General features: G+C 38.7%; 1 protein-coding gene across 9 annotated transcripts in view; it reads right to left on the bottom strand.

Moving 5' to 3' along the window:
• The window catches only part of FARS2 (phenylalanyl-tRNA synthetase 2, mitochondrial), a 233,197-nt gene that overhangs the window by 148,462 nt on the left and 70,660 nt on the right, over positions 1-14,075 (bottom strand). For all 9 annotated transcript variants that reach the window (XM_058420306.1, XM_040061857.2, XM_040061876.2 and 6 more), the window contains one exon: positions 12,662-12,793. In XM_058420306.1, the coding sequence (XP_058276289.1) occupies positions 12,662-12,793 (132 nt within the window). The remainder of the gene's footprint in view (positions 1-12,661; positions 12,794-14,075) is intronic.

The following is a 14,075-nucleotide window of genomic DNA, read 5'->3' as shown; positions in this document are numbered from 1 at the left end:
ATGGTTAAGGGATCGTGGAAGAGGCATGCAAGGTCTTGGGAAAATATATCCCTTCTAAGCCATTAGACTTTACAACTTTAGCTTGAGGGTTTTCAGATGACATGTATGTATCAGAAAAAAACAAAACCCCCTAAATTTCATTTAGAAAAAAGCCACCCAAACAGAAAGATTGTGATTCCTCAAACATTTTCTCTGTTCCAGTTCCTACTGTGTCTTAAACTTCAGCTGTCAAGAAACAGCGATCGCATCTTTCTTATTCCCCATTTTCACCAGTGCTCAGTTTCTCATACTTATTCCTAACATACATTTTACTCCAATCCCACCCTTACCCTCAGAATGACTGCTCCTCATGCTTTTCACCTGTCCCAGAGCAAGGCTTCAGCTTCCATTTCACACCTCTGCAGACATGGAAAGCATGTTTGTACACTGGATTACCCAAACTAAAACTGTCATTCTACAAGTTGGGCAAGAAAATCAAAGTCAATGGACCAGGTCACAGACTGTCAACAGAGATCTTCAATCACCTGTCAAACACCTTTACTGTTCAAGCCATAAGCCCAGAACCAGGAGTAAAGCAATGCCTGAAACAAATCCTAACCCTCAAAATTCAGCGTCTTGCACAAGACTTCCACAAGAACTGGAGAACAGAGCTGATGAGCTCATGCAGGCATCTCTCCCCTGCTGTCAAACTTCCTTGACAGTTTCCTCAGCTGTGGTTTGAAAATCTTCTTGGGGTTGTCCTTCAGATGGCAGCATGCTTGCTGCAATTACTCTCTTCTGTTATGAAGCCTTTTGGGTGTCTCCAGGGAGCCTGGGAGAAGGCCCTTCCAGCTCTGTATTGCACGAATGTGTGGAACACATAAAAGAAATTACAGATTCAGTGTCCCTTAGTTCACCTTCCTTAAACTCCACCTGTGAATGGTGCCGTCACAGAGCTTTTCCCTAACTTAAGGTGCATGCATTTTTTTTCAAGCCCCAGGAGAACAGAAATAATGAAAGGCAGATGGGAGTAAAGCAGCAAAAAGGTCACTGTAGGAGAACTCTTGCTTTTCAAATTGAGCCTTTCAAGGAAAAAGTTGCTGATTTTCTCTTCCTGCAGAGTATCATAAGGCAGCAAGAAGGTCATTGTAGGGGAACACAAGCTTTTTCAAAATTGAGCCTTTCAAGGAAAGAATTAATGATCTTCTCTCACTGCTGAGTATCACACCTACAGGTGTTATAGGAAGAAGATAGAAGGCTGTCTGATGAAAATAAGTGAAGGATGTCCTTTTTTAGTGATTGTGACTGCATTTCTACCTCTAAGAATTACTATATTAATTTAATCTACAAAAACAATGTCATCATGATCTCATGATCTGGGCCTGCCTGCTGTAATTGCCTACTGTTCCTTCCCTTCCTCTGAAAAACACAGTGATCAATTTAATGAAGAACGCCATGGGAGAGGATTCTGAGGGTTGTGGGGGGTTTTTTTGTTTGTTTATTTTTAATTTTTGATCCATGGAGAAGAGGAAAGAATGGGAGAGCATTTTCTGTTCAACATCAGAGCAGCCACAGAGGTCTATAGGAAATGACTGATTGTACTACTACTGCAAGTCCTCCTATGCTTGGTGTAAGATAACCCAAATTTCCATCTATCTCGTCTTCTAATTGCACTCCCTCTTGTTTTTGAATAATATTTTCTTCAAAGTATCTGGTCAAACCTCCAGGGCAACACCAGTGTTTATGAAATTTTTATAACATAACAATTATTAAAAACAAAAAACAAAAAACAAAAAAAACACACCAAAAAAAAGCTGTCAGTTATGTGAATGGCCACTGATGATCTTGCACACTTTCTTATTCTCCCCTCTCCTGTTTTTAAGACTTAGTGCTTCTGTGACAGCCACAAAGATGACAAAATCATTCTATTTTCTATTTGCTGAATTACAGTCATACATATTGAATGCTTCTTTCTCTCCACCCCAGGATATACAGTCTTGCTTCTACTAAGATCATTTTGTATTGACTAACTGCAGAGAAACAGAAACAGCACAAATTATACTTTTTTTTGAACTAGAAACCAGTCTGCTCAGCATCACACGCTGCCAAAACAAAAGAGCAGTTTGCTCTATGTCCCACTAGGACAGCAGCTCATAGAGTCACATTTAAAGCAATGCAGACAGTCACCAGGGCATCACCTCTCATCACCTGGATACTATTATAAAACCACATATATGGCACAGAACAACCTTGGGTATCCACTTAGGATACTAAAACATTTTTCCAATGTTTGCTAACAGCTCCTCCAATCAGCCATATGCAGAATATAGCAAGTGCTTATGCACAGTCTGCTCCACTTCACCAGTGATGTGTGAAAGCTGAGAGCAATGTAGCCACAGTAACTTTTGTTTAAAACTAGTGCACAATTCAGTGCATCTTCATATGGCTTAAGTGAACTCCAGCTTCCTGTTCTGGAGTGGCTCTAATAAACTCCCATTTTCTTTATTCCTATTGGTCACGTGCCTACGATGTGCAAAACCTGCAATCCAGTTACTATACCTCCTCTGAACATGGCCACAACTTCAGGCTGCAAGGAACCAGACAAATAAATGAATAACCATGATGGGGGCACAGGACAATCTTGCAAGCAGAGAACTCTAGAGAAAATAAACTCTCTTATATAACATGAAACGCCACCTCTTATGAAATAAATAAAAATGGCAGCAGCAAGCAATACAGGTAATGTACAGTTTTCTTTCTAAGATCACCATCTTTTATTCAGTAAGACTATAAAGCAATTCAGCACTTGGAAAAGTGAGTAATTCTGCTTCTATCTTGATTGTGATATGGTGAGTGCTAATACAGTAGCAGAGATATCCTAGCAATTATCGTTTTTGCTGTGCACAATGCAGTAATATTGTATTAAGACTATATTTCCCCGAGATGAAAAAAGGAGTCCCAGTCAGGAGTTTATCTCTGACCGTCATTTTCAAAAATGCTAAGCAAGTCTGAACTAATATGAGAAAAGGATTCTCCTCATTGTACCACTTCTTTTGGAATAATTCCTTAGCTAAATACTTTTCAGCCAGTACAGTCAAAGCCCTAGCTGGAGTCTCTTGCCTTATTTAAATAGATCCTACTAACTTTTCTTCTGTTATAATCCCCACTGCTATGTCACGTCAATCACTGTTCTAAAAGAAAATCAGTAAATCCACTTTTTTTATTATTATTATTTTAAAAAAAAGCTCTGAATTACCATGTTAGTGACAAACTCTGTCATTAGAATAAAGAAGACTGGTACTTTTGAATGAGCAACTTCAGGGCTGGAAAACACATTCTTTAGATACTTTTTCCTGTGTCTCCAAAATTTTAAGATAAAGTAGAAATAAAAGTCATTGCAGGGTGAGGAGCTGAACAGCACTAAAACTGCAGCCACTAGTTTATGGGCTTTTATCAGGATCTTTTTTTTTTTTTTTAAACTTATTTCTTTTTCTTGATAAAGCCAACATTTTTATCCAGAGAATACAGAATTTGCCTAGATTTTCAAATATTCAGCTAAAGTTTTTAAATAATCCCAATGATTTCAAAAGCAAGGAAACAAACAAGCACTTTCCCCCTTCCAGTCCCCACCTGGCCAAAAAATAAAATAAGCAAAAGATGACTTCCATGATTACCTATTATCCATTTGTTGCTACATACAAAAGTTTCCTTGGACTCTGCCAAGGTATTTAGGATCAAACTTATTACTGATGCTCACTTCATAGTCATCAGAATACATAACTTATGACATCTGTTCTGCTCACAAAAAAAAAGAGCTATTGCTTTAATATCTATTAGTAATCTGTAAAGTTATTTACATGGGGGAAAAGTGTTAATAAAGGTTGGCATTTTTCCCTGATTCATTTTGGGTACACCAGCAAATCCTGCCCCAAACTAGATGGTACACTGCCTGGAACGGGCTGTCTCCTCTCTGTAGCTGTGCTGCAGTTGCCTTCCAGCAGCACGGAAGCATCAAACCTGATCAAAATTCTTTGTTCCCTTCTGGAAAAATGCTTATCCATGACAGAATTATCACCTTCTGAACACCCTCTTATTCATGTGTTGTAGTTTTTAATCCTCTCTACCACTTGTCGACACTTCCTGTTTATGAATGCTGAACAGGAAAGTAAATCTGGGTGTCTGAAGACGAAGGCCAAGCAACACTGAAGCTAAGGCGGTGTCTGTAATACAAGCAGAAATGGCAACAGTGGGGCAGACATATATTTCTACACAGCTGGAGTTTATAACACCATGCAAAGGTTGTTCTATTGGCAGGCAGCGGCAGAGAAGCAGTGGCCCAACCCTGGCTCTTGGGCTGTTCTGTGTCTGCTCACATGTGATTCCAACAGTGGTCCCCAGCCAAGGCTCGCCCGCGTGGTCAGCAGCGGATCAGTGTGCACCGGCACACCGACAGCTGGGCAATGCAATCTTCTCACTCCAGCAGAATGAGCCATGACAGGCTGGAGCCACTGGCTCAGCCTGAACTGCTGCCACAGCCAGGCTGTCAGCACTAGAAAGCTGCCACTCTCTCTCGACTATGTGACATGTTTGGTTTTCCCTTCCCCACCCCTTGTCCTCTAAAGATGTGAGCCCCACTCATCACTCTGATAAATGGCATGAAATTCCAAAGGCTGAACACCCCCACACTGCCACTGGTTTGCTATTTCCTTAGTACACCTGCAGAGCGGAGAGGGGGAAGAGTTGAAACACGTTCAGCTCCAGCAGACCTGCGGTGGTTCACCCATTCCTCTTACCAGCTACCAACCTCAGAGACAGGCAATGAGGCACAATAGAAGTATCCTAAGCAAAGTTTCCCCCTCCAGAAATGAGAAACCAAGATTTCATTTGCGATCTACAGAAGAAAAATACTTCCTAAAATGCTTGATCTAATCTCAGCTGAACTGAATCTGTCACAACTGAGCTTCGTGTGTCAGAGTCAGAAACAGTTAGAGACATGCCTGTAAAATCTCTTCTCCAGCCTCAGCTAGGTAGTCCTGGTAAATGTCCTGGGAACAGCAAAAATGAATATTGCAACACAACAAAAACACCCAGAGGGTATCCTAGCCTGATGAGGAATTATATTAGGCTCATTGAACCAACTCCTGGCTGATTAAAAACATTCAGCATTCACCATGTAACAGTGTAGTAATTCAATAGTATTATTTAGATGTATTTTCATTTGCATAAATAAAGCCAAGAGAAACACCATTTCTGTGCCATAAATTGTTGCTCTTCAAGGTTTCTGAGAGTACCACTTTCTTTTACTTGGGAGCTGCTTAATAAACTATATTCATCATTATTTAGCCTTCTCTTGTGTGTGGCGCTCTAGCCCTCCTGCGGGATCCCAAGGAGACAAATCATAGTGAATTACTAAACCTTTAATTTACTTTTGATTAAAAAACTTAAGGGAAGGAGGAGCAATACATACATATGGGAAAACTTCTTCAAAGGCAACAGAAACTTTGGATGGTGCGACTGCTTATCTGTTTTGTTTTTTCTTTTCTAGATTTCAAATGGAGTAAAACAGGCCTCACGTATGTTGAAGGGAGTGCTTATTCATGTAATGGAAAGATGTGCCCATCAGTCAAATAAACACTCCTTCTGATTTCAAAGTTTGTGTTAGGCTGAGTTAACCCTTTGTCATGTATATTTTTGTGCAGGAGGAAATGAAGCATGAAGAAAACATAGTTTCTTAAATTATGAAGATAAGGAACTTATATTCCAACTAAAAATGTAATCTTGCACCATGAAAGGGAAATTACCCTCTAAATCTACTGGCATTACTATTCTTAACACTAAGCTAGAAAAATAATATAAAACCGCAAACTCAAACGGCCATCCAAGTTTTAGAATAACTACTTACTTCCAAGAATAAATCCTATACTTTTTCTTCTCTAAGATATCCCTGTAAACAAATAACACATTTCCCAGGAATAGGTATAATAGAATTGTCATAAAATGGAATACTGTATTTGTTCAATACATACAAACACTACAGGTTGGAAGAAAGCTTATATTCATTCTTTTCAAGAATCTCAACTTTAACACAGATAATGAATCTGTCAAAGGTAATAAAATCAGAAAAAGCAACATTTCAAAAATTTTATGGGTTCCTTCTGTATGAAAAACTTGATGAAAAACAGCTTTAAACATAGAATTGCAAATGAAGTAGAAGACAACAGGCAAATTATCTTGAAAAGGAAAAGGGAAGGGCAGAGGCAAGATTTACCTTTATAACACAACACACACACCAGACCTGGCGGTGTAGCCAGAAATAACCGAACAAGAGAAACAAATAACAAATAAAATAACATGCCCTTTGACTGACATGAGCATCACCTCCTGTATAACTCATTTCTGTGCTTTGGATTACTTATCAAGGCAAGACTTGGACTTCCTTCCACTCAGTTCAAAAGAAACCAAAATAAAATCAACCCCAAAAAGCAATCTTCATACAAACACAAGAAATAAACTCTCTTCAATTTCTTTTTTCAATAGGAAAGGAGCTAGAAGAAATAACTTCTATGTAAGAGTCATCCCAGTTTTAAAATATGTGCTCTTTATAAACTTGAACCTCTAAAGTCCTAAGAGTCCAGATCTAATCGTGCCAAAATTTAAATCCCAAGCTAGAGCTCAGCTCATGTGTGAATATGTAGTAGTGCTGTATTCTCTCGCTTTGCAGGACTGGGATGCTCAGTGAACCACCAGTTATGTTGCAGTCACAAAGGAGGGTGGCACTAATTGTTAGTCTGAAGATGCTAAGAAAATGACCAATATTTCTGCTGTCACTTGCTATAGGTGATTCCTTCACAGTCAAGAGATGTGATCTACTAAGAACACCTAATTGCCACTCCACACACCTCAACTTACATGATTGGGCCTTCATACAAACTATTTAAAAGTCAAGTACATGTTTTTCTGGTAGCCACCCAGCTGACTACAATGACAGCTCCTCTCCTCATACAGACAGGGTGGAACACCACAGGTTTTCAGGGAAAACCAGGTCCTCTGCCCTATTACTTATTCCCTTATAAACTGATCAGCATTGTCATAGGTACACACATCTTTGGATGTGCCACATCCATACATTTGCGGGTATCTGTATGACATCTCAAGAACAGAGATAAAAATTCAATCACATCTTTTTCTAACAGCCCACAACTCCACACCAGCTCCATGTTTGAGCAATACAAAATTTCAGTGGCTGCCAGCTCAACAGAAGGTCTCTCAACTTAGCCAGACATGACAATCAGTTTCTCTGATTTACACTGGGTGTGTGCATGTGTGTAGAAAACCACACACCAAAATTAAAACAGGCCAAATATGCCTAACTCTGTATTTAATTGGTCAACAATTTATTTTATTTGTCTCATTCTGTATTTATTTTTGTACATATACACACATACGAATGTATGTATGTGCAAATGTAAATCACTAGGATTAGGGGAGACAAAGGTGACCCAGGAGCTGAGATTTAAAGCTTGGATTCAACTTCAGTTTCTTCAACAGGCTACCCTCGGTAAGTCAATAAAACTCAGATACTTCCTAATTTCCCATTAATTTTATTTCATTTGAGACACTGTATCTTCATGAGATATTCATTTTACCTGCAGGCGCCTGCCTAAATTGGGAGAGTTTGCTTCTCCTGCAGTCAGATATTAAAAGAGGCCACTAAGCAGACTGATCCAAAATCCTCCACACACATTCAAAAGGAAGCTTCCATCTGACTGGAAGGCTTGCATTCTCTGTCGAGTTAAAAAGGACAGTAGGAAAGCTCACTTGAACTAAGACAGCTGCACTCTTTGTCTGCACTGTCAGCCTCTGGTGTACTCCAGCTCCAGCCCACAAGCAAGGAACGATGACACCGCTGTCTCAGAGGGGTCTCAGGGGAGTAAGCACAGAAGGGCTGGGATAGTCAAGATACTGCAGTAGTGTGGTTGTATGGGAGACAGACAGTGATCTAAATTGACCCCTAAATTTGGGGGGTCAGACAGTGATCTAAATTTGGGATGCGGAGCTGTGAAGCTTATGCAGCAGATTTAAATCACTTTGGGTGCTCCTGTGGGAAGAACCAGTCCATCCAACAATTTTACCTCCTGTTCTTGGGACGCCCAGACGCTTGATACACCAATACCTCGGTAACTTTAATTTCACCTTGAAGGGTTTCAGGCATGTATTTTAAATGCATTATACTTACCCTTCTACACTACATCCATACAAACACATACAGCATTAACTATTTCAAGGTCCCCACAGAGAGCTGTTAGCAGAGACAGAACATGGGCCAGCACACGACTGAAGCCACATGCGCCATCTGCTCAAACATTTTAATATAATTTACCAGGCAAGAGCTGAGCAGGAAAGAAAACCCTGATATATGAAAGAGATTAGATTTCCCCTTCTGCAAAATACCCCGTGCTGCTTGATATATGAACCTAACTCACCCACAACTAACATTCAATTTAAGAACATATTAAAAAAAAAAAAAAAAAAAAAAATAGTCCTGTGCCTGCAAGGTAACATTGACATAATTCTTTTGTTAACCTGCTGCCCATTGAGAATTGTCCAGACTGATAATCCTATTGCCAAAACCAGAAAGGAGTGGACTAGTTGAGAACTTTAAAGTTATTACTTCACTCAAATAGCTATTTTGACAAACCTCAGTGAGTAAGGAAAGATTTATTTATTGTAGCATTGAACCCAAACAAGTTCTACATGTTAAGACTTGTATTTGGCTGAAGGTGGCAGCCCTGGGCCTACCTAGTACTATTTGGATTTTGGGAATAAGTCCCGCCACTGATCTGTAAAGGGGATTCCAAATGGCAAAGACTTACTCTTCAAGAATCAAGTTTTGTGGCAAACAACCTTCCACCTTTTAAAACAAAAGCCATGATTTTAAGAACTTATGACAAACTCCTTTTGTCACGTTCAACAGTATTCATGAAGATATTTAGACAGAGTTAGTGATTTTTCCTCTAGTAGAAATACTCACAAAATTAACAAGAAACAAGGGCAACTACCTTTGTTAGAAATTCAGCTGACATCTCCTCTTCCAAACATCTACACCATTCCCTACTCCTTTTAAGCTGACAGTAAAAAATAAAATTTTAAAAAATATATAAATAAATAAATTCAGTTTCATAAGACTATAAATATCACTGTTAATTTCTGATTAGAAAGATAGAAAAATCTGCATACAGCAGGAAAGTTCTACCAATTCTTCTTACTGGTACCCTAAATACATCAGCCTTCACGATTCATAATTTTAGGAAATGAGACCTCAACCTGAGCTGCCCTGCAGAGCTGAATGTCTGCCAGGATGCTTCAACCATCAGCTAGCAAAAAAAAGCTATCAACTGCAGCAGTCATCATCCCAAAACCTCCCCTTCTTTTTCAACTCAAGGCTCATAAAAGGTCAACACAGCAAAATGAATATTAGGAATTACAAGAAATGGAAAAAAAGAAGTCTGGAGAAGATGCAGGCAGGAGTGATCATGACTCAACATATGAATAGGCTCCCACATGGAGGGACCGTCTGACCAGCACTCTTCAGCTTGGAAAGGAGTCAATGACAAGACCTACAACTGAAACCTAAACAAAAACTGAGTAGCTTAAACAAGGAAAAAGAGAGACTCGCTAACTCTTCTCACGTGAAAGGAGAGCTCTATCTCCGAGTCATTGGTCAGAACAAGAAAGAAGCGATTCCTCAAGCAAGTTAGGCAATTTAAGACATCACAGAGAGTAAAGGTTTATTGGGACTCAAACATTTCAACAAATGAATGGCAGAAAATTCCACAATGATGACTGAAAGCAAACGTACCATCTTCAGCTCAGGAAACACAGAGTGAGCAGGAGTGAGCGTATCAGGGAAGGATCACTGTAACCATGCCTGTTCTACTCACCTGTAGGCACTGCCTTGGGAAGTCATCATGATACAGCAATGCCTTGGACTTGAGGCTGGATCTAGTATGCCACCCTTACATTATTTTATTGTATACCACAGGAGTTAAAAACATCATGAGAAGGCTTATCAAAAAATGACAATTCTCTTCTTTTTGTTGTTTGGTTGTGGGCTTGGGTTTGTTTTTGGGTGGGGGGGGAGAGTGTTTGGGTTTGGTTTTATTTTTAAATTATTTTGGCTAATAGTATCATGGTTTTGAGGTAAACTTTAGTTCAGTTTACTTGCTTCCATCCCCAGCTAACATATTCTGCAACAGTAAGCACTGAGAACATTGCCATTGATTTCCATCAGCAAAGGATCGCACCCTAACTGCTTCCAATTTCACAGTTACTAAGCAACACTAAGTGATCACAGCCTCTGAGCAAGCAACGTCCTGTATTCAAAGGTTTGAACTGCAGAACTCCATAAAGACTTGGAAGACAGGCACCTACCAATGAACACTAGCTTTGCAAATCTTAAATAACAAACCCTTGAAGTACAGAAATACATACATTGGGTGCTGTTAATTGAAATTAGATCTACTGAACCACAACATTTCCTTGTATACTCACCATGGACCTAAAACTGAGAATACTTTCTAATATACTGCAAAGTTTCCTATTTTTCCCAGGATTAACCAGAAAAAAACCCCCCTTTTCTTTATACTGAAATTCATACACAGCACTTCTATTAAAGTTATGTATTCAGGTATATAAGATGAAAAAGAAAGCACACAAAACCAGGAAGATAAACACCACCAGCCTGAGGAGAACATGTAACATCATCCCTTACAATTCAGTGCATCTTTGGGGTATTGCATATTTTTTTAATGATTACATAAAAACACAGTAATAGGTTCTATGGCTTTCTTTTAAAACAGTATCACTGTCAGAAATACAATCACTGTTAGAAAATAGTAAATAACACCATATTCCTATTTTTTTGTTGTTGTTGTAGGAGACTTTCCTGAATGCAGATAACTCTTAAAATATAATCAATAGCTAAATTTGCTTTAATGAAGATGGTACTTGCAGCTTTACTAAATTATATTGCTCATCTATACACCAAGACAACAGAAACCTTGCTTGCTGCTAACATGGAAAATCTGAATGGTCCGGAAGGCTGGATCCATTACCCAGAGAATGACTAAGAATGAGGCTGGCTGTTCTCTCTTGGAAAATCCTGATCTGGTCTAACATTTAAAAAAATGGGAAATTTCAAGGATGAGAAAGTGCTATGGAAGCCCTCGCATGAGAAAACTGGGAAAAAAAAAAAATAAACAACAACAACAACAACAACAAAAAAAAAAAAAAAAAAAAACCACACCACACACACAAAAAAAAAACCCCACCAAAAAAAAAGTTGCTGTAGAAACCTCTGGTGTTTCATGCACATCCATTCACACACACACAAAAGTATAAAGTAATTGTTTTGAGACACAGTTTAGCTCTTTTCAAATCCATTAGAGGATCCTAATCATAAGAGTTGAGCAACATAAAAGCTTTTGAAGAAGAAAGCCTGGACATTGGTGCGTTACATCTAATGGAAACAATATTACACAGCAGTTTTTCACTTCCGAGACTGATTAGAAGCTGTACTGTATTTACCACACTATGAAGATAATAACCTGAGAGAACATTAGCATAAATCATTAATTCATTGTGGGGAACCTCTGGAAGAGGGTATCTTTCTAAAAGGAAAATGATCACATTAAAATGGAGGCAAACTTTGAGGGAAACAAGTTGTGCCAAGTAAATGGTGCCAAAATCAGGTAATTCGTAGCTATCATACTTCCTCTTCAATAGGAAGAATTCAGAACACATGAAAATACAACAGTTTAGCAAACCAATGGGAAAAAGTCAACTGAGTGTTACGTTGGCTATCTGAAAGCCCACTTGCTGGCATTAAAAGGATTATATTCCAAAAGCCTCACGTCCCAATAAATAGTACTGGAAGACACTGAACAATACAAGATTGAGCATATGTAGACTGTCCTGTGCCTACTAAGAATTGACTATCTTCAGAAAATGAAAGAGCAAGCAAGCAAAATTCTCCATATAAAAAATAATTAGAAAAAAATCCACCAATTTCTCCTCTCTTTCTTTAGTACTTATGTGTCAGTTTCAGAAAGCAAAATCGTCAGGTAAAAAATACTATGAAATAATTTCAATTAAAATAAATGAGGTTGCTTTTAATGCAATTTACAACCTCATAAATAACCAACCTGAGGAGAAAAGCAACAGAACAAAAAAGCCACCCACCATTTACCCAGCAATATGAAGGATATCACATTCCTTTTTCTATGCTTTAGATACAGAGAAACATTTTGATATTCCAAATATTATGAAATGTTATTTGCTGTTAATACTTTTAAATCATAACTAAGAATGCACTTGACATCTCTTGGGAAAGAAAAAAAGCGCCGCAAGCCCTAACTTGCAGGTTCTCTTTTAAAGCTGACATCTGTCTGTCTCCTTACTGTACAAAATAAAAGGCAAGCCTTCTGTCTGCAGGCTTCAGGTCGCTTGCTCAGTTGCTACCCTCAAATCACAGCATGCAAGGGCTGCATTCTACCTGAGGAGCATTCCCACGCAGAGATGCCTGTGCTCAGCAGGGTAGAAGGGGGCATTCCAGGCTGTGAAGCTGATTGTGCTGGGAGTGTTTGCTAACAGAGATGTCAATGAAGTAAAGGAGTTTCAGTACCTGAGTTAACAAGCTGCTGCTCCATGACCCCGCAGCCCAGGACCTCCATCCATTCTCCTTGGAAGTTGATCTCCATCTCAAAGGAAGGGTGAGTAAATGGGAAGTAGCAATCTACCCATCTGACTTGCAGTCCTGTAGCAGTGTTTAAAAAATAAATAAATATGAAAGGGTGTACGCTTGAAAGGCCATCCCTCCAACCATCTGTAAAACTTGCCCTTCAACTAATGACATGTATTACAGCAATCCAGAGAAAATAAATAGCAAACAAACTAATTTACAACACTTGTGGGTGGCGATAAATCTTAAAACCTGCGCAAAAAAAATGACTATGTCTTTTCTAATATGAAAAATGCTTTGTGCAATTCAAGCACCCTTTGAAACCAAATCAATCATTTGTCAAACTCTAGCAACCACCTGGCATCAAACAAAAATGAACCAAGATAATGGGAAACTCAGTAATTTTCTTATTCTTTGTACCAGAAAGTGACTAACTGCTTCTCACAGGAAAAGCTAAGTCTTTAATTTTTACTTAGTATTTTATGAATAATCTACGCAAATAATTTTTTTTCATCTAAACTTAATTAAAATACAGAGCTATCCTCTCTGTATGTGTTTAAAAATGGAAGTTAAAAATAGATATTAATACACACAAATAGAAATATATTCTCACAGAGTTGTACATTATTAAGGTACGCAATACACATACAGAGCATTCTGGACCTGGTAGATAAGTGTAAGGGAAAAGCCCCGCTTGGTAACTCCTCACCATCCAGCCCAGCTCAGCCCCTCTGCAGATACCACTGTGCAAGGCAAGGAAAGTCCTGGCATCTCAGAGCAGCGCAGCCAGAAGAGGGCAAGGTCTTCAGTGCTGCCAAAAGCAGAGTTGTTATCAAAGCCCTCTTAATATTTGATGAGTTTTAGTTCTTCTAATGATTTACAGACATTTTGTTTCACAAAGCAATTTTTTCCAGCCATAAGGTGTCAGGAAAGAAGTCTCAGAAACATGAACCATAAAAACTCGAAAGAGAACTGAAATGCTAATTCGGTAAACCAAGCTAATGCCTTAACCCCAAATACATCTTCTCTTCAGTTAAGCCAAAAGCTTATCAGAGTTAGGATCATTAAGAACCAGCCAAGTCCAGCTTCAAAAATAAGGAGCACTGCAAAGGTAGAGTTGGTGACAGCAACGGTTAACATTCCTGGTTTAATCTTCAGGTTTTTGGGGGGTTGTTTCATAAAAGGAAAGTAACACATGAAATTACATTATTCATACTAAAAGTTTTCCAAATAAAAATATTTTATGTAGCCTCAAGAATTAGCGCTTCATTGATTACTCCTGAAACATGAAACGTGGCTACAGAAACTGAAAAAACAAATTACGCCAAAGATGTACATGCATGGCCAAAACATAAAA

This window comes from Hirundo rustica, chromosome 1 (assembly GCF_015227805.2).
Source record: "Hirundo rustica isolate bHirRus1 chromosome 1, bHirRus1.pri.v3, whole genome shotgun sequence".
Taxonomy (NCBI): Eukaryota; Metazoa; Chordata; class Aves; order Passeriformes; family Hirundinidae; genus Hirundo; species Hirundo rustica.
Note: the sequence above shows the minus strand (reverse complement) of the source record. Positions and strands in the feature narration are given on the sequence as shown.